General features: G+C 44.9%; 1 protein-coding gene across 1 annotated transcript; it reads left to right on the forward strand.

The window, feature by feature from the left end:
• Positions 1-39: 39 nt before the first annotated feature.
• F11r (F11 receptor) lies at positions 40-24927 on the forward strand. The gene is made up of 10 exons (XM_090340652.1): positions 40-201; positions 20163-20231; positions 20392-20499; positions 20719-20865; positions 22192-22394; positions 22697-22799; positions 22908-23015; positions 23268-23280; positions 23795-23843; positions 23982-24927. Exons 1-10 carry the CDS (start codon positions 141-143, stop codon positions 24015-24017), a joined length of 897 nt encoding a protein of 298 aa, XP_090196778.1. The 5' UTR covers positions 40-140; the 3' UTR covers positions 24018-24927.

Raw genomic sequence — 24927 nt, forward strand, 5'->3', positions numbered from 1 at the left:
GACGCAGAGGGCGGGCCCGGGCGGGGCTAGACCTGGCGGCTGGAGTCCGCAGTCCCCCCCGCTGCTGCGGCTGCAGGTTGTTGAGTTGTCTGGTTTCCAGGACTGGGGCGGCGGATTCTCCTGTCTGGGATTCGGTCGGGATGGGGATCCAGGCGAAAGCTGGGAGGCATCGGTTGCTGTTCTTCACCTCAGTGATCTTGTGTAAGTTCCCAGAGTGTCGGTAGGTCAGGTCCCAGGAGGGAGGGAGGCGCTGCCCCGGCCCCAGGCCCGCGGGAGGGGAGGAGTCCACAACTCCTACCTGCTTCAGCTCACCGTATTCTTCCACCCCGGCCTAGGAGCCTTCCTTCTCTTCCCCTCCCCCAGCCCTGGAGAGTCGCCGGCTCCCCTCCCCCACGCCGTGAGTGGCGACCCCTCCTCCATTTACTGCGAAAGGCGGGACCCCTCCATCACACCTACCTACACAGCCACTTCCCTCCTCCACATCACTTGGGAAGGGCCATCCTGCCCTTCCGACTCCCGCGGACCAGCCAGAGCCTCTCACCCCTGGGGTTTTCCGGGCTCCCGGCGGATAATCGGGGGGAAGCTGGTGGGGGGCAGGGCGGGGTGAGAGATGGGGTGGGAATCTTCCCTGGCTTCTGCAGAGTGGGGCCTCTGGGTTGCCCTGAAACCAGGGCAAACGCCCCGGGAAAAGTGGCCAGGTGCAAAGTCTGAAGTGGAGTGAAACTGGAATTTCTCCCAGCGTAGCATTCAGAATTCCTTTTCTGGGATGACGACCGCGAAGTCCTTAAGAAATGTTGTTGACCCAATGACTCTTCCCCTGGGGAGGATGGGTCTGTTGGTTGGCTAGACTCTCCTCGGAGCCAGAACCCTGCCCTCCCCCTGGCCGGGCATGGGAGTTCTTGTTTCCTCAGTAAACTCCCTTTCCCGTCGAACAATGAGGCTCACTTGCTGGGGCATGCCTGTGGCTCTAGGTGTGTTTGTGTGAGGCTGAGTGTGGAAAGTTGGTTTGGGCTTTAGTCAACCCGTGTCAGCACCTGGATACTTATCTGTCTAATTTTCTGGTGATTTCATGTCATGTTTACTTCTGAATTGTTTGTACACACACTTCAGTGGATAGTTGTAGTAGAATATGTTCTAGTGAATCTGCTTCCTTCCCGGTTTTTATTTCAGGACTCATGGTAATCAATATTGGTGTCTTATCAAAACACTTCATTTTGTGGTGTTTTTGAAATGTAGAAGGAGATTCCGTACCCTAAATAGACCATTCCTCTGACCCTTAACACAAAAGCAAACACTTGGGGTGGACTAGACCACTGGCAGTTAAAATTCTCTGTATTGTCCAGATAAGGAAATGAGTCTAAAGAAGGGAAATGACGTTTCCTCACTGACTAGAGGGTGGAACCTGGAAACCAAAGTCTTTTCTTTTCTCCCTTCTTTCCTGTGCTTTCCTTTACAAAAAAAAAAATATTCTATTTTTATTACCTTTGCTTTTCTCTCTTTTTTCTTGTTTCTACACATGGATCCAGCATATCAGGCACAAGAACTATTTGCTTCAGAATCTATTGTCTTTGTCATTTCATTTTTTTTTCTTTTCCACCAGATTCTGCCTCCTTCTCACTTTTCTTTTGCATTCCACCTATCCATTTCCCTGTTCCCTCTGAATCCCTTCTTTTCCTCCTTTGCTTATTTTACTTTTGTCTAAATCTTAGAAATACCAGGGACAGTCATGGTTGTTCTGGCCTTGTGTGGTACTCCATACTGAAAACTCAAGCACCTGTGGTTTGAAAGGGATCCGGAGGTGATTTTGTGTGGGTGAGGCCAGTGGTTCTTGAGGAAGTGTCACATCCATGCTATCGAGGGTCTTGTTTGCAGCTTTTAAATCAAGATAGACTTAGGGGAGAAGAGTGATTTGGTTAGTGCAAATGAGGCTCAAAATGGGAGCCAGGCCACCCTGTCATTGTCTCCCTTCTCTGTCTTGTGTATGGCTTTGGGCTAGTCTCTCAGTCTCTTCATCTATAAAACAGAAGTAATAATACTTGTCTTATCCTGGTCACAAGGATCCGTGGGGAATAATAGCTCCTTTCCATATTCAGGAAAAGGTGATTGTTGGGTAGCTTTGGATTTTGTGAGGATGGAAGAATGCTGTCCTTAAAGAGCAGCAGGTCAGAGGAAGCAGGGATGTTCCAAATGGGTTTTGAGTCTGAAGCACTTACAAATTGTTGTGCATTCTTCCTTCCCTTGAGGACTGCCCCTCACTTTGGGCTCTGCCATCATGGAGGAAGGACCTACACCAGACTGGGGGACATAGTAGGCAGGGAAGGGGAGACATATTGGGGGAGTTGGGTTTGGAAGAGTGAAACTAGTGAGCCATAGTGAATCTGTACCTAAGACCCTGCACCACCAGGCGCTGGTGGCTCATGCCTCTAATCCTAGTTCTTCACGAGACTGTGCTCTGAAGATTGAGGTTGGAGGTAGCTCCTGCAGGAAATACATGAATCTTTAAAATTTTAATTAACCAGCAAAAGTCAGAAAAGAAAGTGTGGCTCATATGGTAGAGCATTATCCTTGAGTGGAAAAAGCTAAGTGAGAGCATAGTATAGGGGAAGAAAGAGAGGGGGGGGGGAGGAAGAGGAGAGAGAATGTATGAGGGAGCGAGAGCACAGGCTGGAGAGGCATTTCTGCTTAGCACAGGTGTAGTGGCTAGTAGGTAGATGGGTTAACTTTCAGTATAGCTATAAGGAAGGCAAACTCAGGTTGGGACCCTGGCTTTTTCACTGCTGCCCTTACTTACCTGTGGGGTTTGTCAATCTTGAGTCTTGGTGTTTCCTGCTGTTTCTGACTCAAGCTCTGAAACATTTCTAACTTGGGACTTGCCTCCAAAAGGGCAGATTGGTGAATCACCCCTACTTTCCTTCCCTCTACTTCCACAAAGAAGTTGTTCTGTTGGAGCTAGCGACTAGTGCGCAGTGCTGCTGGAAGGAGGAAATGAGTGCTGATGATTTCAGGAGGTTCCTCTTGGCTCTGAAATGCTTTCACTTCAGTCTTTAGCTCCTTTGTAACTGGGGGTTTGTCTGGGATCTCCAGCCTTGTTCTGGTTTAGGATAGAGCTGCTGTGATTTTTCAGATTGTTTGGAATAAATTAGTAGACAAGAGTTTGAGATTTAGAATATTGTAAAGGGGCGGAGCATCTCCCCGGCACTCTGTTCTTATTATTCTTTCCCCCTCCCAGTTTATGTATCTTTCCAATGTTTTGCCATACAGTTTTATGAGATACACACACCTACACACACACACACACACACACCTCATTTCCCTATCTTTTTATACAAAAAGAAACATATGTATATATTAGATTGCATCTTGTTTATTTTACTTAACATATCCTGGAGGCCATTGCTGTGTTTTAGGACTCATGGCCTTGGATTCACTTTAATAGCCCCCCTCTCCCGATCAGCTGGAGTTCAAAGGGGTAACTACTCATGGTGGTGGCTGACACCTACCCCTTACTTGAAATACTAGATATTCTGTGATAGGTTAGGGAATTGCTTGTTTTTCAGCATTAACTTGGGGGTGGGTCTCTGAACTCAAACTGACTTCCCTTTTCCCAGATTCAGGAAAGACATGGATGACCAGGGCAATGATAAATTGTGGAAGAACTTTTCTAGCACTGTGAGAAGGAAACAGTGTGAGTGGCCAATGTTGTGGTTTTCCAGGCACAGAAAACCCAGACTTCCATCTGCCTGGGACTTCCCGATAAGCAGGGTTTCTGTCTAAAGTCCAGCTGGTGTCATTTGTTTTTCACTGTGGGGGTAGGGCAGGAGGAAGCAGATGGCTAGCAGGAAGTTTGATGCCAGGTCCCTGGAGTGGGGCCTTTGTGGGAAGGCATGATCTTCCCATGCAATGGGGAGTTGGGGGGGAGGGGGCTAAGCAGGTAGAACTGGAAAGTCTGCTGAGGGAGCAGGAGGCAGGGACTAAGTGAAAGTCCTCCTGTCCCATTGTACAGTCTTTAGCTGGCCATGTTACAGGGCCCAGCCAGCTCCATCACCTGCACTCCAAGTGTAGCCAATACAATGGTGGCTGTTTAAACATGGTCAGACCTGTAGTTGAGCTCGCGGGCACGTATTGTATCTGACCCATTCCATTGTCCACAAAGTGTCTGCCAGCTCTGTGTGTCTCTTTCCTGGGCCTAATTGCCCTCTGGTCTTTGCTGAGACCAGTACATTAACTCTAGGGCTTAGTTTAGTCTGAAGGTTATATGGTAGAGAGGAATGGGTGAGCCTGGCAAACGGGTCCAGGGACTGGTTGTACTGTATTGAAACATCAAATTCATTTGTTAATGTCACAAACGCTGGCACATTAGTGTGTTCTAAGCACTGTGCTGGAGATTTTGGGGGTTGCTGTGAAAGTCAGCTGTGGTCCAGAATCAGAGCAGGCCAGAGTATTAGCAAGAGGCAAATTAGGCATAGGAAACTAGTGGGTTGGTTTTTTTTTTTTTTAACAGCTGGAGAAGTTCTCTCAAGTTCATATGCCCAGATGGAAAAGTTGGATACCATTCTTAGTGAAAACCAAGAAGTTTCCTAGCTGCCTTCCCTCCTTTTCCTTCCTTCTGTAAGAAAAAAAGTTCAAACAAACTCATAGTGCAGAAGCAACTTAGGAAAATTCAAATTGTTAACAGGATATGCAGAGAAAACAAAGGGTGGAAGGAAATAGCCTTCTGTTGTGAGTTGGAAATGAGGTATACTTTTTGGTGGTTGTGTTCAGTGCTTGAGGTCTCTCTTTTCTTTTTTTTTTTTTTTTTTTTGTGGGTCATGGGGCTTGATCTCTGCCTGGGTGCTGTCCCAGAGCTCTTCAGCTCAAGGCTATTGACCTACCCCTGAGCCTGAGTGTTATCCCAGAGCTCTGCAGCTCAAGGCTACCACCCTACCCTTAAGCCAAGCCCCACTTCCATTTTCTAGAGGTTAACTGGAGATAAGAGTCTCAGGTCCTTTTGTGCCCAGGCTGGCTTTGAACCTTGATCCTCAGATCTCAGCCTCCTGAGTAGCTAGGATTACAGGCATGAGCCACCATGCCTGGCTAGTGCCTGAGGTCTCTAAACCTGATACTCCCTCCTTCAGTAATGCCTCTGTGTAGGTGGAGGTGGGCAGCTCTAGCTAAGCAAGTGCAAGCTAAGAGCTGGGGAGGAGTCAATGCTGTGACTTCTCAGATCCCCCAGGAACTCCAGATATGTTTGCCAAGTGGAATGCCAAGCAGGGTGCCAAGGATTATCAGGAAAGCACTGGGCGTGACAGGACACACCTGTAGCCTACGAGACTGCAGAAGACTGCAGGGTTACAAGATTGCCTGGGCATAAGTTATGAGATAAATTAGCATATCTCACAGAGTAAGGTGAGGCTTATAGTCCTTGGTAAGTGGGAAGCATCGTAGATGGATCACAGTGACGTCAGCCCTGGTAAAATGCAGGACGATATTCAAAGAAGCAAAAAGGGTGGGGGGTATGGGTGACAAGTGGCAAAAATGCCTGCCCAGCAAGTATAGGTCTTGTTCAAAACTCAGTACTGTTACAAGAAGAAAGGAAGGAAGGAAAGAAGGAAGGAAGGAGAAAAAGGGCACAAAATGTTTTGGGAGCATACACAGGAAAAAAGTAATTTTAAGTTGGGCATGGTGGCTGTATCCTAGCACCCAGGAGGTTGAGGCAGGAGGATTGGAGGCCAGCCTGTGCTACATAGCGAGACTCTGTGCTTAATAAAAAAAGAAGAAAAAGAAAGGGAAAGTGTGTATTAGACTCTAATATGAGTGCTCTATGTCTATGGCACCCCTGCTGCTCCTCTTTGGCAATCACAGGAGCCTGCCTAGAATTCAAGGCAGGGAACTTAGTCTTCCTTTCATTTCTACAGCATAAAGAAGAGAGACATACATGGTTAAGCATTACCCACCCCTCCTTTTTCCAGTGGTAGGGATTGGAAACAGGGTCTCATGGTTGGTTTCTAGACAAGTGCTCTATCACTTGAATTACGATCGTTTTGAAAGAAATGATCATTTTGCCACGTGTTTTATTGTTATTCAAATACATGATGTTTTGCAGGAATTATATCAGTGCTACAGATTTATGTGATAGTCTCCTTATTTTTGGTTCTCCCCACCCCAGTACTGGGGCCTCAACTTGGGGCCTTTGCTTGTGCTTGCCAGACAGGTACTCTACCACTTTGCCTTCAGTCTGGCATTTTGCTTATTAATTAGAGATGGAATCTTGCTCTTTTTTGGCTGGGCTTGAACTACCATCCTTGGATCTCAACCTCCAGAGTAGCTAGTATGATAGGTGTAAGTTACTGATGCCCAACTTGGGAAAACTTTTTTTTTCTGGGCCTATCCTTGAACTTTGATTCCCTTGATCTTTGCCCCCCATGTAGCTGGGATTGCAGGTGTATACCACTGTGAATTTTATGGAGCTCATTCCCAGCACTATGAGTGTGAAATAACTTTTATTATTGCGTATTACTAAAATTGCCCTATTTTATTCTGGGTTAGTGTTATTAGTTTTTGTTATTGTTTTGTTTTTGAGAGTAGGTCTCATTGTATAGCTTGTGCTGTGATTCTCCTGCCTCTGCTTCCCACATGCTGGAATTCGAATGTGTGCACCTCTATACCTGTCTGTTGTGAACCTTTTTTAAATTATTTTTTTATTTATACATTACATTTTAGCATAGGTATGTCTAGGAGGAAACACAGGGGTGCAGTGCTGAAGGTTCAAGCATTCATGAAGTATTTTGGCATGTACCTTCTGAAGAAAAGGGAGGGAGTGTGTACCACCAACTCTTTTTTGAAAAACTGTCCTGTCTCTTGTGAAAATGTGATTTAGCTGTTCATTCCTTGTTATTTATTTATTTATTTATTTGCCAGTCCTGGGCTTGAGCTCAGGGCCTGAGCATTGTCCTTGGACTTTCTTAAGGCTAGAGCTCTACCACTTGAGCCTCAGTGCCATTTCCAGTTTTTTTCTATGTAGGTGTTACCAAGGAATCAAACCAGGGTCTTCATGTATGCTAGGCAAGCACTCTATCACTAGGCCAAACTCCGGGCCCTTTATTTTTTTATTTTGTGGGTCATGGTGCTTGAACTTGGCCTAGGGGCTGTCCCTGAGCTCTTGAGCCCAAGGCTATTGCCCTACTCTTGAGCCAAGCCCATCTTTTCATTTTCTACAGGTTAATTGGAGATAAGAGTCTCAGGTCCTTTTGTGCCCAGGCTGGCTTTGAACCTTGATCCTCAGATCTCAGTCTCCTGAGTAGCTAGGATTATAGGTGTGAGCTACCATGCCTGGCCATTCCTTGTTATTTTTATTGATTTTTTTTTTTTTTTTTTTTGCCGTCTCCCCTTCTCTTTTTCCAACTCATTTTCTCTTCTATATACTCCCATCCCCTGTGTGGTTCTCTCTTCCTTCTTTATTGCTGGTCTCAATTAGTATCTAAGCTAACTTAAGCTCTGGTTTCCTTCTGCTCATTTTCTTCCTATAATTTATCAGACTCACATATGCTCTCCAGAATTTTTGTTTGTTCATTTATTTTTTTAGTTGTGGGGCTCGAACTCGGGGCCTGGGTGCTGTCTCTGAGCTTTTTCACTCAAGGCTAGTGCTTTACCACTTTGAGCCACTATGCTACTTGCAGTTTTTTGGTGGCTAATTGAAGATAAGAGTCTCATGGATAATCCTGTTGGGCTGGCTTTGAACCAACCCATAGAGCTCAGCCTCTCGAGTAGCTAGGATTACAGGTGTAAGCCAATGTGGCCCGGCCTTTTTCCCCTCACATTTGCTACTACTCGAATCATACCTCTAGTCCTTTTTTGCTTTAGTTCATTGTTTTCCCTCATAGGATCTCATGATTTTGCTTAGGGCCACCCTTGGACTGTGTTCCTCCTACTTATGCCTCTCACATAGCTAGAAGTCTAGGCGTGGTTTACTTGTTGAAATGAAGTCTTGCTGAAGATTTTTTTTAGGCTTCCTCACTCCTTTGTCCTTTGGAGCTCATACCAGGCCTGTCTAACATCTTGATGATATAGTGTCACATTTCATTCTCATCTGTTACTTGATTTTACCACTGAGGGGTCTTCGTGCATGCTAGGCAAGCACTCTACCACTAGGCCAAACTCCTGGCCTAAAAGAAGATATTTTCTCCTCAAATGTCTGTGTATGTTTCCATTTAAAGCTTAAGGCTAAAAAGAGTAAGACAGCATTGGCATTGTTGTGGTAGTTGCTACAGTATCACATACAGGAAATAGGTTAGATTAGTTACAATCTTAACTCGGCCATCTACTAGCTTTGTTTGTGACCTTGAACAAATCATTAAACATCTGCATCCCATTAACTCATGTGTAAGATGAAAGTGTTCCTAGTGTCTATGACAACATATTTTGCAAGATTTTAAAGGAGTTTGATGACTACAGGCCTTGGAGTGTTTAGTACATAGTGAGTATTAGAAAATAAGATGTTAGTTGGCATTGTTCAATGATTTTCTTGGGCATACTCAGTAATGTATGGTTGGAGGTAAGATATGATGAATTAAGGGCGTGGCATAATCTTTGTACTGGTCCTCAAGGCTTATGTTGATCCTTTCATTATGCATGTCACCATGCCTTCTGTTTACTTTTTGTCTGCACTGGTACTGAGCTTGAACTCTGGGCCTAGCCACTTATTCCTTAGCTTTTTCACTCAAGGCTGATACTTTACTTGAGCCATACCTCTACTTCTGGCTTTTTGCTGGTTATTTGGAGATAAGAGTCCAGAATCATGACTTTTTTGTTGTTGTAATTGGGTTTTAACTCAGGGCCTTGCCGTACTCATCTGTTTTCCAGGGTTTGAACTGGCTTGCTTGCTCACCTTGTACTCTACCACACTGTTTTCCCAGCTTTTTGCTGGCTAATTGGAGAGATGGAGGCTAGTGTACTGTTGCTTAGGTTGGCTTACAGGTGGGAGTCATTGGTGCTTGACTGTGCCCGGACCTTGATCTGCTTATTTTAGGCTTCCTGGCACCGCTAGGATGACAGGCACCATGGCCAGTTTCTTCCGCTGAGATGGAGATGGGCTTTTCTGCCTAGAATGACCTCAGATTATGATCCTCCTGTTCTTAGCTCCCAAGAAGCTAGGATGACAAGTGTAAGCCATCAGTTTATACTTGTCCCCAGCTCCTAGCAAACAGAACTTTCTGAATGATACAGACATGCTCTTTGGGGATAAGAGGGCAAAGGTTTTTGTACTGGCTTTCCTCTTCAGTAGCCAAGGGGTGCTGTGACTATGAGTCTTTAGTGGGTTCCCCTTAACACTTCTCTAACTCTTACCCATTCTTTCTACTGACTTGGAACAGAAGATCATAGCTTGCTCCGAATTTTTGCTACCATGTTAGAACTTTTCCTCCCACTTTTCCTTGGGCTTGAACTCAGGGCCTGGTGCTCTTGCTTGGCTTTTCTGCCCAAGCCTGGCTTTCTACCATTTGAGCCACACTTTTGGCTTTTTGGTAGTTAACTGCAGATAAGAGCTTCATAGATTTGTCTGTTTGGACTGGCTTTGAACCTTGATCCTCAGATTTCAGCTTCTTGAGTGACCAGCTAGGATTATGGGCATGAATCATTGCCAACTGTTGCCTGGCCTTTTTTTGACTTTTGACCCTGTTTCCTTTCCTAGAGATCTGTGGGTACACAATCATTCTGCCTGCAGAAAACAGTCTTGGCTTTGTACAGGTAACACCTATAGACTGTTTGGGAGCAGAGATCAGTCTTGTTTGTAAAGTAGCAAGTGGGAATTGCCATGCACAGAGAACTTAAATTTTGTTCTCTCCCCTCACCACTCCCACTCTCTCTCTTCCATGAGGCTTGAACTGTGGGCCTGGGCCCTATCCCTGAACTCTTCAGCTCAAGTGCTCTACTACTTGAGCCACAGCACCACATTGTTTTCTGGTGGTTAATTGGAGACAAGAGTCTCATGGACTTTTGTGATTGGGCTGGCTTTGAACCATGAACCTCAGATTTCAGCTTCTTGAGTAGCTAGGATTACAGGCATAAGCCACTGGCACCTGGCTAAATTTTGTTTTAAAGCAAGCAGATTTAAAGGCAATTAGAAAATGTCATAAAACTTAAGTTTGAGGGGGTTAATAGAGTTTTTTTTTTGGGGGGGGGGAATCAGTTATGAAGCTCAAACTTTGGGGAAGTGGGGCTTGGTCTTCTCCCGGAGTTCTTTTGCTCAAGATTAGTGCTCTATCACTTGAGCCACAGTGCCACTTCTGGCTTTCTGGTGGTTAATCGGTGACAGTCTCCTTTCCTTGACATATTCGAACTGCGATCCTCAGATCTCAGGCCCCTGAGTAGCTGGGATTGCAGGTGTGAGCCACCAGTGCCTGGCTCTTAATTTTATTTTCTGGAAATAAACATTGAACACTTAAAAAAAAGATGCTGGGGCCGGGAGTTTGGCCTAGTGGTTAAAGTGCTTGCCTAGCATGCATGAAGACCCGGGTTCGATTCCTCGGTACCACATACATAGAAAAAAGCCGGAAGTGGAGCTGAGGCTCAAGTGGTAGAGCTCTAGCCTTGAGAAAGTCCAAGGACAGTGCTCAGGCCCTGAGCTCAAGCCCAGGACTGGCAAAAAAAAAAAAAAAAAAAGATGCTGGAGGGAAAGAAAACAAAAACAGATGCAGAAGCTGGGCATTAGTGGTTCTTGCCTGTAACATAGCTACTGAGGAAGCTGAGATCTAAGGATCAGAGTGTGAAGCCAGTGGGTCCAGGAGAGCACACAAGACACTCCTAGCCAAGTAACTACGCAGAAAAGCCAGAGGTGTAGCTGGTAGAGTGCTTGTTAGCCTTGTGCAAAAAAGGTCAAGTACAGGCCCAGGCCTGCCCCTCCCCCCCATTAGAATTGTAAGGAAATTGGACTTTAAATCAAGCTTTTTTTCTTTTTCTTTTTCCTTTCTGCATTGGATCATGCCTCATCTGTCAGTTTAAAAATTGAGTTTATCTTTGTTGGATAAACCTTAACTAGTAGATATTAAAGTAGATCCTCTGCTGTGACCTGATTTGTTAATACTCTGCATGGATCAGCAAACATTCATTGCATGTCAGCTTGTTCTACGCATCATGCTAAGGGTTGAGTACTTAGAATAATAAATAACACATGATTTGTGTTCCCTGGAAGTTTTCTGTCTGGTAGGGGAGACATACGTATTTACAATGATGTCATTGTAATGTGGGAAGTGCTTTCACAGTGTTTTGCACCGGATAATGACAGCCTAGGAAAGGACCCTAAGCTTTTAGGTAAGGATTGAGGTGTGGTAGTTCATTTCCTGGAAAATAATTTGGAAGAAGAGGCACCAGCCTGATAAAGAGGGGGGAAAGTGTGCTACACCATAGAAATAACAGAGCTAAGACTGAGATTGTGAAATGCTATCTTTGCTGGTCAGTACAAGTACTTTTGTATCGTGTAATGTAAATTACAACAGTAGACTGGGTGAGAAGATGGTAATCTTATCACATGCCAGCCAGCGCTAGAACTTTCTTTATTGGAAAACAAAAAACCAAAAACCAACCCTACATTCTATCTTACACAATGTGGAATCTTCAAAAGCTCAGAATAGGTCAGATTTTTCTTTTTAGGAAGGCTTTTACTATGGCAAAAGATTCTGTAGTCAGACTGTTTGGTTTGAATCTCTACCACTATTTGCACTATTTGCCATCCAATAGGTGTCTTAACTGCTGTCTACCTCAGCACTTAAGGAAAAGGGGATGGCTGGGCATGGTGGCTCATAAGGAATCATAGCTTCTGTGGAGGCTGAGACTGGAGGCTGAATTCAGGGTCTGAGTGTTGTTCCTGAGCTCTTTTGCTGAAGGCTAGCATACTACCCCTTGAACCACAGTCCCACTTCTGGTTTGTGTGTGGTTAATTGAAGATCAGAGTCTCACAAGGACTTTTCTGTCCAGGCTGGCTTTGAACCATCATCAACAGATCTCCGCCTTCTGAGTAGCTAGGAATACAGGCATGAGTTACCAGCACCAGACACTGAGACTCTTATCTCCAGATAACCTGCAAAAAGCCAGAAATAGAAATATGGCTCAAATGATAGAGTACCAGCCTTAGGTGAAAAAGCCAAGTGAGAGTGTAAGACTCTCAGTGCAAGCCCCAGTTAACCTGCTCTACCCGCTTCCCCTCCAAATAGAAGTGACCCAATTAGAATGGCCATTATCAAGAATACAAACAATAACAGATTCTGGCAAGGATGTAACCAAAAGGGAACCCTAATACACTGTGGGTAGGAATCTGAACTTGTTCAGCCACTCTGGAAAGCAGTGTGGAGGTTCTTCAAAAAATTAAACATAAAACTATCCTATGGGGCCAGGAGTGTGGCCTAGTGGTAGAGTGCTGGCCTAGCATGCATGAAGACCTGGGTTCCCTAGTACCACATACACAGAAAAAGCCAGAAGTGGCACTGTGGCTCAAGTGGCAGAGCACTAGCTTTGAGCAAAAAGTATCTAAGAACAGTGCCCAGGCCTGGAATTCAAGTCCCAAGACTGGCCAAAAAAAAAAAGCTATCCTATTATCTAGCATTTCCTCACTTGGGCATTTACCCAAAAGATTTTAAACCAGGATACAGTAAAGCCACAGCACAACCAGGTTTATTACAACACTATTCATCATAGTGAGGAATCAGTCTAGATCCCTCAGTAGATTAATGAATCAAGGAAATGTGGTCTATACAAAATAGAATTTTACTCTTCTATTAGAAAGAATGATATTGTACTACTTGTAAAGAAATGGAAAGACCTAGAAAAATTGTGTTAAGTCAAGTAAGTTAGGCCCAGTGGGAGACAAAGAATGCATGTTTTATATGTATAAAGCTAGATTTAGCTTATAAATTTTTTAAATATATTTTTTATTGTAATTAATAAAAGGGTTACATGATATTTGCCAGATAGAAGGTGCATTAATTCACTTACATTGATACCCTTTCACATGTCTTGGTACCCATTACCCTCCCCCCCCACACCCCCCTTACCTGATAAATTTATAAGTAAATACATTGGGTGGTGTACAAGTGTCTACAAATATATTAACTGAAATATGGTAGATTCAATGGAGATCTCAAATGTTGTGATTCCTTCAAATGGCAAAAATAAAAGTTCAGCAAAATAAAATACTAGGAAGTGGGTACTCCAGAGGGGTGGGGTGGCGTCAAGTGGAAAAGGGTAGACAAATGAAGACAAGGTGGAGAATGCAGGCAAGAATCCAATGCATAGCCTACAAAATTAAGAAGAGTAAGGCAAGAGGTGGGTAGGGGAGGGATGCACGAGAATGTTGAAAGGGTGACCCTCATCAACATAAACTATTAAAGGTCAACTCCTTTGTACAGCTACTTAAAGATAATAATATAAAGGAAAAAAAAGACAATACTATCACCCACCTCTTCAGGTTGTTGTAGGGATAAATGATTGTACATATTATGTGCATCTGATAGTGTCTGATGTGTACAAACTGCTCAATAACAGCTTTTCATCTGGCAGTGGGATGGAGGATGGATTTTCTGTTCAGGGACCACAAACCTGAGCAGGCCAACAGTCTAAACTTTCTGTCTTTTCTTTCTTTCTTTTTATTTATTTATTTTTTAAAATTTTGTCGGTCGTGGGGCTTGAACTCCGGGCCTGGGTGCTGTCCTTGAGCTCTTCAGCTCAAGGTTAGTGCTCTACCCCTGAGCCACAGCGCCACTTCCCTTTCTGGCTTTTCTTATTGTGAAGGTCAGTGAGCTGGATTCAGTGGCACGCCTGTAATCCCAGCACTTGGGATGCTGAAGCAGGATTATGAGGTCAAGATGAGCTTGGGCCACATAATAAATCTGTAAGAAACCAAAACAGAACACAAATAAAAGAAGTGCCAAACAGCTGGGCACCAGTGGTTCTTTCCTGTATTCCCGCTACTTTGGAGGCTGAGATGTAAGTATCATGGTTTCAAGCCAGCATAGGCAGCAAAGTCTGTGAGGCTGTTATCTCATATCTCCAATTAACTAGCAAGTGGAGCTATGTCTCAGGTGGTAGAGGTCTAGCTCTGGTGAAAAGACTAAGGGACAGTGGCAGGTCCTGTTTCAAGCCCTAGTACATGCATTCATGCACATATGTGCACACATACAAACTCAATATGAAAAATAAGTGAACCCTATAAGTGAATGGAAACGATGACATTTCTTTCTATTTTGGCTTAACATGTGCATTAGGAAGACATTTGTATGTGTATGTATAATATGGCAAATATAGGTCTGAGTTTACCATAGTGAACATGATGAGACAAGGGAAAATACATAAAAATCAATGAAGAGAATTGGCAGGGAAACTGTCTCCTCTGATATCAATGGTTTTCCAGGAAGGTGAGTCTCTTGCTTTCCATAAACCATGGAATCATAAAGGTTCTAGAGAAACAGCCTTCCTAAGGCAGTTACAGTATCAGAGGAGGGACAGTTTTAGTGGGCTGGAATAAATGTATGCTTCAGATATTATTTATAGTTTATGTAGACATCTCAGTGGAGGACCAGGAGTCTGACTGGGCTAAATGGTAAAGTCCATATCTAACAAGCTTGAGGCCCTGAGTTCCAACTCCATTAGTACCAAAATAAATGCTAAAAAATACTTCAAAGCAAACATGAGAAATCTATACAGAAAGCTCTAGAGGTAGATGATGATAAGAAAGTACAGCCAGTCAATGATGCTTGCACCTAGAATCCTCTTTATTCAGGAGGCTGAGATCGGAGGATCCTGTTTCAAGTCAAATGTGCAAAGAAGTTTGTGAGACTCTTATCTCCAGATAACCAGCAAAAAAGCTGGAAAGTAGAGCTATGGCTCATAAAATAGAGCACCAACCATGAGCAAAAAAGAATGCAAGACCCTGAGTTCAAGCCCCTCTACTGGCTCAGTAAAAGGAAATATGGTACATATTTGGTGTGCTAAGCATTTTATTTGTATTAGTTTGTTTTACCTGCACTTTGATATAGAAATGGTTTTCATCCCTAGATGAACAAACTGGGTTCAAAGTGGCTAAATGGCCTGCCCAAGGGACACACAGAGAGCTAGGATCTGAGTTTAGGACTCTGGTTCCAGAAGTGTGTCCAGGAATGAGCAGGGGAAACTGGTCCAGGAGGGCTGTGGTGATGAATAGGAGGCAGGCGGGGACTCATGAGGTGATTGTCACAGGACACTTTTGAGCAATGGTCCTGGTGGGCCAGAGCAGACAGGAAGTCTTGCCTCAGATAGAAGTGGGTAGACAATGAGGTAGAGATACCTGTATATGTTGTTGTTTTTAATAGGATTCCAGAGTAGGTTAGGTAATGGCAGTTGGGATTAGTAAGAAGAGCAGTGTGTCTGTAGCCCAGCTCTAATTCCTGAATGTGTTTTACATTTGATGATCTCAGAGGACTGAAAAAAGAACTTTAGGCAAAGTCAGGAGAAATAGAGACTAACCATAAAATTTATACATTGTGATTTATGAGTGCGTACTTCAGAAGCTAATTCTTAGTTTAATTAGATGTTGCTTGCTATCCGGGTGATGTCACAGGTTGGGTTCTTGGGAAGCTTACTCTGAGATATCAATTATCATACAAGACATTTATTAGGCAGCACTCTCAGATCTGCACCTGTGGAGAGGAGAAGCAGGAAAACAAGAGTGGCCAGAGGGAGAGATTGAGATGAGCTATAGTCCCAAATGGGGCCTTGGCTTGCCCCACAAAGGGTTCTGGGGAGGCCCAACAGAATTGTCCAAGGCTGGCAGACACAGCTGGGGCTTTCCAGTTCACCTCTCCTGCCACATTGAGTTCTGGCTGCACCTGTAGACAACAAAGTTCTTCCTCTCCTCACTGAGGGCCCATACCTGGGAGCCTTGTGTTGGCAGTGCTCCCAGCCATTGGGACAGGAAGTCTTTTAGTCTTCTTCTCCCTCCCCGCTCTGGTCATGGGCTTGAACTCTGGGCCTGGGTGCTGTCCCTGAGCTCTTCAGCTCAATGCTGTCACTCTACTCCTTGAGCCACAGCACCACTTCTGGTTTTCTAACTGGAGATGAGTTTCATGGACTTTAGTGACGGACTTTAGTGCCCTGGCTGGCTTTGAACTGGGATCCTCAGATCTCAACCTTCTAGGTAGCTAGATTTTAAGCGTGAGCCACTGACACCTTGCTTTTTTTTTTTTTTCCCTTATAAAGTGGTATATCTGCAATCCTGGCAGTTTAGGAGGGGGAGATTGGGAGGATCATAGTTTGAGGCCAATTGAGTCAAAAAGCTCTTATAACCCCATCTTGACCAATAGATGGGCATGGTTGCCTCAGCTAGCTACTCAGTAGGTGGAAATATGATGATCTACATTCAGGCAAGCTTGGGCAGAAACTTGAGAATCTGCCTAAAAAATATGTAGTAGAGGCTGGGGATGTGGCTCATGTGGTGTTGCCTGAATAACCAACACGAGGCTCTGATTTAAACCCCTAATAGTGGGGGAAAACAAGATGTGTAAATGGCTCATGTACATAAGAGGCTGAAGCAGGGGGATCTCAATCAAGTTCATGGCCAGTCTAGGGTATATAATAAGAAACTGTCTCAAAAGCAAAGAAAGAAAGGAGGAGGAAGGAAGGAAGGAAAGAAGACAGGAAAACAGAATATAGGAGTCTGTAGAGGAGTTTAGCCTATTCCTTGCTGTAATTTCTTTTTTAAATATATTTTTTATCGTAGTTAATAGAAGGGTTACATTACATTCGCCAGGTAGAAGGTGCATCACTTCACAAACAATGCTATCCTTTCTCATGTTTTTGTCCCTGTTTCCCTTCCCCCCACCCCCTCCCTCCTTGCTATAAATTCTAAGGCCAGTCCATCACTTAACTTTTTTTGTTTTTTTTTTTTTTGGTGGGTCATGGGGCTTGAATTGGCCTGGGCACTGCCCCTGAGCTCTTCACCTCAAGGCTACCACCCTACTCCTGGGCCTGGGCGTTGTCCCGGAGCTCTTCAGCCCTAGGCTACTATTTTACCCTTGAGCCAAGTCCCACTTCCCATCTTCTAGAGGTTAATTGGAGATAAGAATCTCAGGTCCTTTTGTGCCTGGGCTGGCTTGGTGCCTTGATCCTCAGATCTCAGCCTCCGAAGTAGCCAGGATTGCAGGCGTGAGCCAAGTCCAGCTTTCATTGCTTAACCTTTGAGACAGTTAATTTTTTTTTTTATCTATAAAGTGAGAGGAATACTACTTATCTGGACCAATTCATACTGTCCTATCAGCTTAAAATAAAATATATGTAAAAGTACTCTACTTGCTGGGCACTGGTGTTGATGCCTGTAATCCTAGCTACTCAGGAGGCTGAGATCTGAGGATTACGGTTCAAAACCAGCTGTGGTCCTGTGGTATACAGCCTTGACCAAAAGAGCTCAGGGATAGTGCATAGGCCCTGAGTTTCAGCCCCATGACAACTCCCCCCCCCAAAAAATATTGTACTTATCTGCACTAATTTACAGTGTTATGACAAATAACACAAATAAATGTACATAAAAGCAGTCTAAACAGTAGTGCCAAGAAGTGTGGAGAGGAAAACTAAAGGACTTTGGAGACCATTTGTATCACATTTCAAATGAATAAGAGCCTCAGGGCCTCTAAGAACTATATTCAGTTATATAAGCACAGAAATAAAGGAAAATGTTAACAGTTATAATAGCATTACACATCTTTATGCATTTATTTAAACCTACAACTAAAATCATACTTTTTGAGCTAAATTTGAGGCAATGTATAGAATTGTGTGTGTGTGTGTGTGTGTGTGTGTGTGTGTGTGTGTGTGTGAGAGAGAGAGAGAGAGAGAGAGAGAGAGAGAGAGAAGGAGGGAGGGAGGGAGGGAGGGAGAGATTGAATAAACCAGCAAACCAGGGCCTGAACTCAGCACCCTGAATTCTAACTCAATTTTTTTGTTGATAGCTGGCACTCACCAGATGGAATCTTTTAAACTTTTCTGCTGGGTCTGGCTTCCAAATCCTAGTCTCTCGAGTAGCTAGGATTACAAGCATGAACCTCTGTGCCTGACTGGTACTGGGATTTTGAACTTGAGGGCCTTCAGCTTGCTAGAGATGCCCTCTGCCATTTGAGCCCTGTTTTTCTTTAGGCTGTGGCTGGATTATCTTTTAGATCTTTGGTGGTTTTGCCCTGGTGCCTTCCTCTTCTTTTAGTCTCATGCTCATCGCAGCTGGGCCCTCAGGTGCTTTCCACTGCCCCTAGTTTACTGCCTGGCCTGGACATCCTGTTTCTGTGATTACAGGTGTGAGCCACGGCACTGACTTCCAGCACTAGTTTTAATTTGGTAGATTTGGGCCTCTTCTACCTTAGTGATGTATCATTCTGTCTTCTGTGTCTTATGTGTTTCCTCTTGTGTGTCCCCCATTATTTATTTGGCTCTCTGATGCTTACTGTTTGCCCCACTTCACAGCACCTTCTTTCTTTATTTGGAAGATTGCAATGGCTGGGGATTTGGACTACTGGTAGAGTGCTTGCACGAAGACCTGGGTTCGATTCCTTGATATCACATATATAGAAAAGCTGGAGGTGGTACTGTGACTCCAGTGGTAGAGCACTAGCCTTGAGGAAAGCCCAAGGATAGTGTTCAGGCCCTGAGTTAAAAAAAAAAAAGATTCGAATGGCCAATCTAAGCACCAGCTCAGAGCTAGCTATGTGCTCTTAAGCCTGTTGCTTTGCTTCCTATATTCTGAATTTCTTGTGTAACATTAGGATAATAATACTTGTCCTGCTGATATGTCATGCTTGTTCCAAGGCTCAAAAAATATAATGTATATGAAAATACTTTAAAAAGCACCAGATGTTCCACAAATGTCAAGAATTATTTTTATCCTCATTACAGGTCTTTCCCTCCCCTCCTCACTTTGCCTTCAGCTTGTTGGCTTCCTTCCAGAAGGAAGACTGGCTGCAGTCTTTTCTTGGGAAGCGTTCTCAAAATCATGAAATGTCTTTCTGGAAGCTGCCCTTGAACCAATAGGAATTTACTTAGATAATTGGAGCCATGGAAGAAATGATGTAAAATGAAAGAATGCAAATTTAAAAGCAATGTGTTGTTTCCATTGCTTAGTAGTATTGGCCTGCCATACTGCTATAAAACACTTTTTGGTTTCTAATTATTATTATTATTATTAATTAATTAATTTTTTTGGCCAATCCTGGGTTTAAGCTCAGGGCCTGAGGACCGTCCTTGGATTTTTCTCAAGGCTAGAACTACCACTTGAGCCTCAGCACCACTTCTGGCTTTTTCTAAGTATGTGGTACCAAGGAATCGAACCCCGGTCTTCGTGCATGCTAGGCAAGCACTCTACCACTAGGCCAAACTCCCGGCCCTATTATTATTATTTCTTTTATTTAAAGAATTTATTAACATTGATTTTTACAGCATATTTCAAATGATGTGTTTAACAAACAAGTATTCAAGAAGGGAATCTATATACAATCACTGGCTCTTAGATTTTAGAACATAATTAAAATTAGGCTGAGGGTTTGTATGTCATAGATACATAATAATCTGTGTAATAAAACATTATGTCTATAGAGTCTTACATTTTTATGTCTACGTACTTGGGTTTATGTTTCGGTCGTGGGGCTTGAACTCTGGTCCTCTACGTTGTCCCTGAGCTCCTCAGCTCAAGGCTACCGCCCTACTCCTGGAGCCACAGCAACACTTCCAGTTTCCTGGTGGTTAATTGGAGATAAGAGTCTCACAGACTTTAGTGCCTGGGCTGGCTTTGAACCTTGATTCTCAGATCTCAGCCTCCTGAGTAGCTAGCGTGAGCCACCACACCTGGTGGATTTTATTTTAAAATTCTTATTGTAGAGGGATATACAGAGGAGTTACAGTTACATAAGTTGGTATTGGGTACATTTCTTTTTTGAACAGTGTCACCCTGTTTTCCCTTCTGATCCCCCTCTCCCCTCAAGTTGTGGAGTTTATTTTCAACATAGTGTCCAGTGAGTACCACAGCTACCTTTGTTCACAAGATAAGGGCCAGAGAATGGGAGAACTAAGCTGGGAGGAGCTCTGCTTTCTCTTCACCTTAGGATTTCAGCCCCTTTGCTGGGTCTATTCCCCCTCTCTGGTGGTCTCTGTTCCCTTCTGATGGGGTCTCCTTTCCTTCTCCTCAGGTCCGCTGGTGCTCAGCAAGGGTACGGTGTACACTTCGGAGACTTTAGTTCGAGTTCCTCAGAATAACCGTGAGTGGGGTGGAGCTGTGGAGTGGGCAGGGTGGGCCAGGGTGGTGTGAGGGCATGCAGGCTCCACACCTGTGGGCAGAGCCGTGGGTGGGTGCACCCGCAGTCCAGCCCGGGGTTTGGGCTGCTCCTTCCTCCCTCTCATTTTTGCTCCTGTGGATAGCCGTCAAGTTGTCCTGCTCCTACTCTGGCTTCTCCAATCCCCGCGTGGAGTGGAAGTTTGTCCAAGGTGACACCACCAGGCTCATTTGCTACAACAGCAAAATCACAGGTGAGTTTCCCCTCCTTCTTCCTGTTTGCTGAGATTGTGGGGCCCTTGGCCTCCCCTGGATTCCGGGGGTGGGGCACGCATTCTGACTGCTCAGGGCTCCACCACCTCCCTGTTCCCTTCTTACACTGGGGGAACACTCCTGTACCTTGGGTGTCACTTTCATCAGTGTCTCTTAGCTCTCTAATTCACCCTGGCTCTGCCCCTGCTTCCTTCTGGTAGCATCCTATGAAGACCGAGTTACCTTCTCACCGGATGGCATCACCTTCAAATCTGTGACTCGGAAAGACAGTGGGATGTATACTTGTATGGTCACCGAAGACAATGGCAATAACTATGGGGAAGTCACCATCCAGCTCCTTGTAGTTGGTAGGTGTCATCTGATTTCTGTGTGGGCCTAGACTGGGCTGTGTCCCTTAAAAAAGATAAAAAAGAAAGCCCATAGCAGCTGGGTGCTGGCGGCTTATAACTATAATTCTAGATGCTCAAGCTGAGATGTGGTAGATTGTAGTTCAAAGTCAGCCTGGGCAGGAAAGTCTACATGACTCCATCTCCAAAATAACCAGCTGGGCTGGAGGCTTGGCTCAAGTGGTAGAGCACCAGCCAAGCAAGCAAACTGAGCAAATGAAGAGGTCCTGAGTTCAAACCCCAGCACTACTAATTGGTAGCAGACTTTGTCAAGCTTAGAGCTCCTTGATGCTAAGAATGTTCGCAAATAGAGATTGTTTTGAGTCCCAGTGCAGGAAGTGACAACCTGGGTAACTGAAAACTAAGGAGTAAGGACAAATAAATGCTTAGCTGGTTGCAGGTAGCTTATAAATCCTAGATGTTAAGTGGGCTGTGATCGAGAGTCACTGTCAAAGACAGCCCACACAGGTAAATCCCTGTACTTTCATCTCTGATTAGTTACCAGCAAAGCAGAAGTGAAGCTGTGGCTCATGAAATAGGGTGCTAGCCTTGTGAGAAGAAGATAAGAGGACAGCAGGATAGCACCCAGGACTTGAGTTTAAGCCCTAGTACTGGCACTAGAGAAAGGGGGAGGGGGAGTGAGGGGCTGGGAATATGACTTAGTGGTAGAGTGCTTGCCTGGAATGCATAAAGGCCTAGGTTTTATTCCTCAGTAGCACATAAAGAGAAAAAGCCAGAAGTGTCACTGTTGCTCAAGTGATAGAGTGCTAGATTTGAGTAAAAGAAACTCAGAGATAGTACCCAGCCCCTGAGTTCAATCTCCAGGACTGGCAAAACAACAACAACAACAATAACAACAACAACAAAAACAGGGTTGGGACGGGGGAGGGGGAGGGAGTGGATGGATTAAAAAATTTTTTTGTTTTTTATATACTGGTCCTGGGGATTAAACTCAGGCCTGGGTACTGTCCCTGAGATTCTTTTGCCCAAGGCCACGTGAGCCACAGCAACCACTTCCAGCTCTTTCTGAGTGGGTTTATTGGAGACATGAGTAGTTTATTGGAGATAAGTCTCCCAGATTTCCCTGACCGGACTGGCTTCCAACTGTGATCCTCAGATCTCAGCCTCCTGAGTAGCTAGGATTACAGGCATGAGCCACCAGCACCTGGCCGGGTGGGTGGAGTTTTAGAGCTCGTTAAATAAGGTATTATCCTCGTCTGTGACTTCACTTGTGTGACCCTGTTTGCCCATATGTTCAGTGCCTTCTCTCCTTGTCTTCCATCCTAGTGCCTCCATCCAAGCCTACATTAGCCCTCCCCTCCTCTGCCACCATTGGGAACCGGGCTGTGCTGACTTGTTCAGAACAAGATGGATCCCCACCTTCTCAATACTACTGGTTCAGGAATGGGATCCAAATGCCCCTGGATCCCACCCAGAACCGTGCCTTCAGCAACTCCTCCTACACCCTGAATCCCGAGACGGGGGAGCTGGTATGAAAGAAGGGAAGGTGGAAGGTGGGGGGGGGCATACATTTAGAGCCCCTGAAGGTAGGGAGGAGGAACAAGTAACAAAGTGAACTTGGACTTAGGGACAGGAGACTTAGAAGATACATAACTTGGCTTCTTTAAACCAAAGCCTATCTGTTTTCTTTTTTTTTTTTTTTTTTTTATTGTAATTAGTAAAAGGGTTACATGATATTTGCCAGATAGAAGGTACATTAATTCACATACATTGATACCCTTTCACATGTCTTGGTACCCATTACCCTCCCCCCTGTTTTCTTTCTTTTCAGATCTTTGATCCTGTTACGGCCTCTGATACTGGAGAGTACAAGTGTGAGGCCCGCAACGGCTATGGGATAGCCATGCTGTCCGATAGTGCACACATGGAAGCTGGTGAGGGACAGTGTGGCTGGGATTTGAACTCAGAGCTGGGATGGCATGGCATTGCTTTTCATCCACCCCTGGCATCTGGGCCCCTGACATCTTGTTTGTGTCTCACAGTGGAAATGAATGTGGGAGCCATTGTGGCAGCTGTCCTAGTGACACTGATTCTTCTTGGAGTCTTGATTTTTGGCATCTGGTTTGCCTATAGTCGAGGCTACTTTTACAGTAAGTATTTGCCCGTGGAGGCTTTCCTTTGTATTGTCCCCAGTTCAAGTCAGGGTTTATGGGTACATCGGAATATGTACCCCAATACAATGCCCTGTATGCTGGCATCCTCTTCCCAGGGAGCCCAAGTGACTTGTCAAACGTGTATTGAGTGCTGTCTGTCACCATTTCCCCATCTACCCATGCTGTGATGTATTGTCCTGCTAAAATGCATGGTGTCTCTCTCTTTTTTTTTTTTTCTCCCTCTTTCAGGAGCAAAAAAAGGGTGAGTGAGCAGCTGCCCTGGGGTTCGTTGAAGATAAGAACATGGATGTCTGGTTTGAAACTGGGATGGGGTCTCCTTGTGTGTGTGTGTGGAGAGGGATTGGAGGTGGAGCTGATTTCTGCTCTTTTTTTCTTGCTGTACTGGGGCTTGAACTCTGGGTCTGGGCTCTGCCCCTTAGCTTTTTTTCTTCAAGGTTGATGTTCTACCACTTGAACCACAGCTTTGCTTCTAGCTTCTTGCTGGTTAGCTGGAGATAAGAATCTCTCCCTACATTGCTCTGCCTAACTTTGAACCAGGATCATCATAACTGTCATCCTTAAGTAGCTAGGATTATAGGCTCCCAGCTGGATCTCTATTCTTGTTGACCCTGAGCCTGTCTTGTCTTCCTCTTCTCACTTCCTGCTGAGCACTCTTAACTTTTACAAAAGCTCTTAGCTCTGGCCTCTAGGATTGACCAGGTGGGGTTAATGGATGTCTAGGGCCTAAGCACTTCCATCTTCTGGCTTGTCTGCAGCGCTTCCACCAAGAAGGTGATCTACAGTCAACCGACTGCTCGAAGTGACGTGAGTTTGCTCGCCTTGGGGAAGGGAGGCCTTGGCTAAAGCCAAAGGGTTTTTAGGCTGTGTTTATTATATGTGTTTGTTAGTGTTGATTAGCTACAGAGCACCAAGTGTTGACTGGACATTCTCTCATTTCCCCAGGGGGAATTCAAACAGACCTCGTCCTTCCTGGTGTGACCCAGTTCAGCTCCTCTCTGCTTGTCACACTCAGGTGCTACCGGACTCGAGCCCCTGATGTCAGTGCCTTCACAGGCTGCCTTACATGTCCTTTAGAACCCCATCCCCACTTTATCTTAGTTAGGATGTGATTTTAATAACATCACCAATGCGTGCCTTCCTTCTTTTTGCCACTGCTGAGTGGTTCAAAATGCCCATCCCCCATGCCCACGAGGGATCAGGCAGGAGTTCTGGGTGTGCCTGTAGACATTGAACAAACCACTACCTGGCCGGTGGAGACCATTGAATAAGGATTTGAGCCTAATTGTCAGGCTCTCTCTTCCCATAATGAGGACTGGTGTCCAGGGCTGTTCTCCAGTGGGGTCTGCAGAGAAGAGCAGCTGAAGTGTTTGGTGACAACATTGTCTCCTCCATCTCGGGAGCCCACTCAGTCATCTCTCCATGAAGAGCACCATGAGGAACCATGAGGAACCTTCTGCTCCTTCCTTCTGAACACAAGTAGACTCTTATCCATAGGAACATGGGAAAGCATGGTCAACATTCAGGAGATGAGGAGCAAAGAAGATTTCAGACTACTAAAGTAATGAAAAAGCTGGAGTGGGTAGCCATCAGCCTTCCTTTGGCTAGAACAACTAGACAGACCCTTTGCAGATGTCTGCAGGCCTGTGGGGATGTATGTATTACTCTTGGCTCTTTGCTGAGCTGTGTGAGTGGTGTGTGTGTGTGTGTGTGTGTGTGTGTGTGTGTGTGTGTGTGTATGTGTATGTTTATGTGCACGTGTGTGTGTGCATGGGGTCTTAGCTGAAACTGGGTTGTATGTTGGAGGGTTTCTTAGCTCTTCAATGAGATTGAGTTTCTGTGTGCTTGTATTAGCTGGATGTTGCTGGAAATAAACATTTGGTTTATCAAA

Source organism: Megascapheus bottae, chromosome 10, assembly GCF_031878675.1.
Source record: "Megascapheus bottae isolate mThoBot1 chromosome 10, mThoBot2.hap1, whole genome shotgun sequence".
NCBI classification, from domain to species: Eukaryota; Metazoa; Chordata; class Mammalia; order Rodentia; family Geomyidae; genus Megascapheus; species Megascapheus bottae.